Source organism: Galeopterus variegatus, unplaced genomic scaffold, assembly GCF_000696425.1.
Source record: "Galeopterus variegatus unplaced genomic scaffold, G_variegatus-3.0.2 Scaffold858, whole genome shotgun sequence".
NCBI classification, from domain to species: domain Eukaryota; kingdom Metazoa; phylum Chordata; class Mammalia; order Dermoptera; family Cynocephalidae; genus Galeopterus; species Galeopterus variegatus.
In genome coordinates this window covers 413,399-415,988 of record NW_007726969.1, presented here as the reverse complement: position 1 = coordinate 415,988, position 2,590 = coordinate 413,399, and the positions used below count along the sequence as shown (strand labels likewise).

The following is a 2,590-nucleotide window of genomic DNA, read 5'->3' as shown; positions in this document are numbered from 1 at the left end:
GGCTTTTGAAAAAAAAATTAGCTCATCCTTTCATCCACATGGAGAGGCACTGTTCTACTGATTTTCCTGACCCTACTGGCTACCTTTGAAAATTTTTTCCAAGTGGATTTTACAAAGTAGATCTGAGGCAAGGGGACAAATTTTCCTTTGTACTCTTAGCAACCTGGAAGAAATTTATTTTTTCTCCTATGCACCAAAGAGATAATCAGCTCAAACATCTTACCAGTAGCCATTACATTTTAATCCCATCACCTTTAAAAGGTTACAGGTGCCCTTGGAAATCATGATTAGCCAGAGTGCTCACAGCCAGCAGCAGGGGAAATGTGCTGTATATTCTACAGAGGCTGCCCAGGGGCACTTCTATCTAAGAGAAATATTATTACAGAATTCACCATCTCTGCTCTTTCCTCTCCAAAGAGGCCACAAAGAAAACAAAGTCATTAAGCAATCACCTAAGGTAGTCGTTGCCTCTCCAGTCCTTAGAGCAAGACTGTGCAGGAGGCAAGAGCAACTTTGGCTTTCCCACAGGATAAGGCTCTTGGGGAGTTGGGTATTATTGGATTAAGTGACTTTTAAGTGGCGATTGGAGCTACAGTCTTAAGAAGACCTAGCATTAACTGAGATAATGGACACGAGAATGCTTTGTAAGTGTGAAAGGTATTTAAATGCAAGGTGTCATTACAACCTTTCCAGTCTAGCTCACAGAACGTCCCTCTGGAGTTACTGATGTGGAAGTCAAAGTGGAAATATCTCACACTGCATTCTAGAAATGGGGCAGACCCAACATGCCCACAGCACCTCCTGGTGGCTCACCCCTGGAGTAGCAACATCTTAAAAACCACTCCCAACCATTGTTGCAGAAAATTAACCAAACATCATACTTACTCCCTTCACTCTGACTGTCTTTGTTCGAGTTGTAGACCTGAAAAATAGAAATAAAAATTTACTTGTGTGCATTTATACATATTTATATATATTTATATCACCCTACACGTTGTTCACTGTTGAAAACCACTATTTTCCCCCTTTCCCTAGGTTGTGCCATAAGATGAAAGGCAATTTCTCACCCCAAATATAAGCCCTTTCAATAAGTATCTATTTCCCANAAAAAAAAATCATATTCCATGTTTTAAAAAGCAAATAAACTTAGGTGTGTATATAAAAAAACAGGAGAAAATTAAAAATTTTTTTAAAGTAATTAAGCACCAACTGCACACCAGGTAATATGCTAAGCAATTCACATAAATTATTTCAAACAATCAATATAACAATTCTGTTGGAATTGTTATCATCATTGTTTTGCAGAGAATCTGAGACTTAGGTTAACTAAAGTATCACAGCTAGTTAGTGGCAAAGTCAGGACAAAGATACATTACAAACTGTTGAGTGTTAACACTGGGAAATAGGAACAGTCACTTACTCTATATACTTTAATGAGTTTCAATGTTGTAAGAATACATTAACAATAAAAAACCCTTAAATGATTTATAGATATCATAGAAAGGGAAAGTGCCCCAATATAGATAAAGGAAAGGTGCCCCAGTATAAAATAGATAATGACATACTGCAAGGGTCAGTAGGCTTTTTCAATAAAGTGCCAGAGAGTAACTATTTTAGGCTTTGTGGGCCAAGAGGCAAAATCGGCAATATTATATAGGTACTTATATAATAAAAGAAATAAAACAATTTTTCACAAAATTTTTGACAAAATTCAAAATATAATAATAATTGGGCATAATTTATTTGAAATACAAGTCTACTAATCAGAAGAATGAATTTTTTTTTTAGAGAAAGAGTGACATTTAGTTTAACTGGAGTTCAAAGCTGGTATTCCCTATCATCAAGTCATTTGTAAATGTTCATCTGTAAATACCATGCTTGGCTCATGGACTAAACAAAAGCAGGTGGTAGGCCAGATTTGGTCTGTGGACCATAGTTTGCCCATCCCTGATATGTTATCATTATTAAATAAGATGAAACCTCTGTTTTAAAAAAGAAAAAAATCATAGTGCTCCAACCCTTCTTTGTTAATTAAGTTCTGTAGGTATGGAAAGGCATAGGGTGAAGCTGGTCATCGTAACTTCATATATTTCCCAAATGATTATGATGGCTACTCTCAGTTGAGAACAACTTATTTTAACCTCTAAAGAAACTGAGCTAAACATCTCTAAAGAGAGAACCATTAAACCAAAAAAGAGATTTTCACTACTAAGGAATATGAGTGGGAACAGATGGTCAAGAGAGGGGCACTGGGTCCAACTTGGCCCCTCAACTGCTTTGTGTCACTGGATAAGTCCCTTACCCTGTCTGGGCCTCTACTGTCTCATCTGTAAACTGAAGGAGTGGCCCAAGAAGGTCTTTGAATTATCAAACTGTAAGTGTAACAGATCATCCCATTTTATTATTGTTATTAATTTTCTAAATAACACTAAAGCTGCACAGCCACTTACTGAGGTTAGAAAGATGAGGATAAAAAGGAATGGGTTTCTGGTTTTTTTTTGTTTGTTTGTTTGTTTTTTTTGTCTTTTTTCGTGTCCGGCAACAGATCGCAACCCTCAGTGTCGCGCCCGTACCGGACCGGGACCGGCAA

The 2,590-nt window shown here is 37.0% G+C and overlaps 1 protein-coding gene across 1 annotated transcript in view; it reads right to left on the bottom strand.

Moving 5' to 3' along the window:
* Positions 1-2,590, bottom strand: part of LOC103590685 (rho GTPase-activating protein 26) — a 278,026-nt gene that overhangs the window by 43,618 nt on the left and 231,818 nt on the right. Inside the window, exon 12 of the mRNA XM_008572978.1 lies at positions 886-922. Within this exon, the coding sequence (XP_008571200.1) occupies positions 886-922 (37 nt within the window). The remainder of the gene's footprint in view (positions 1-885; positions 923-2,590) is intronic.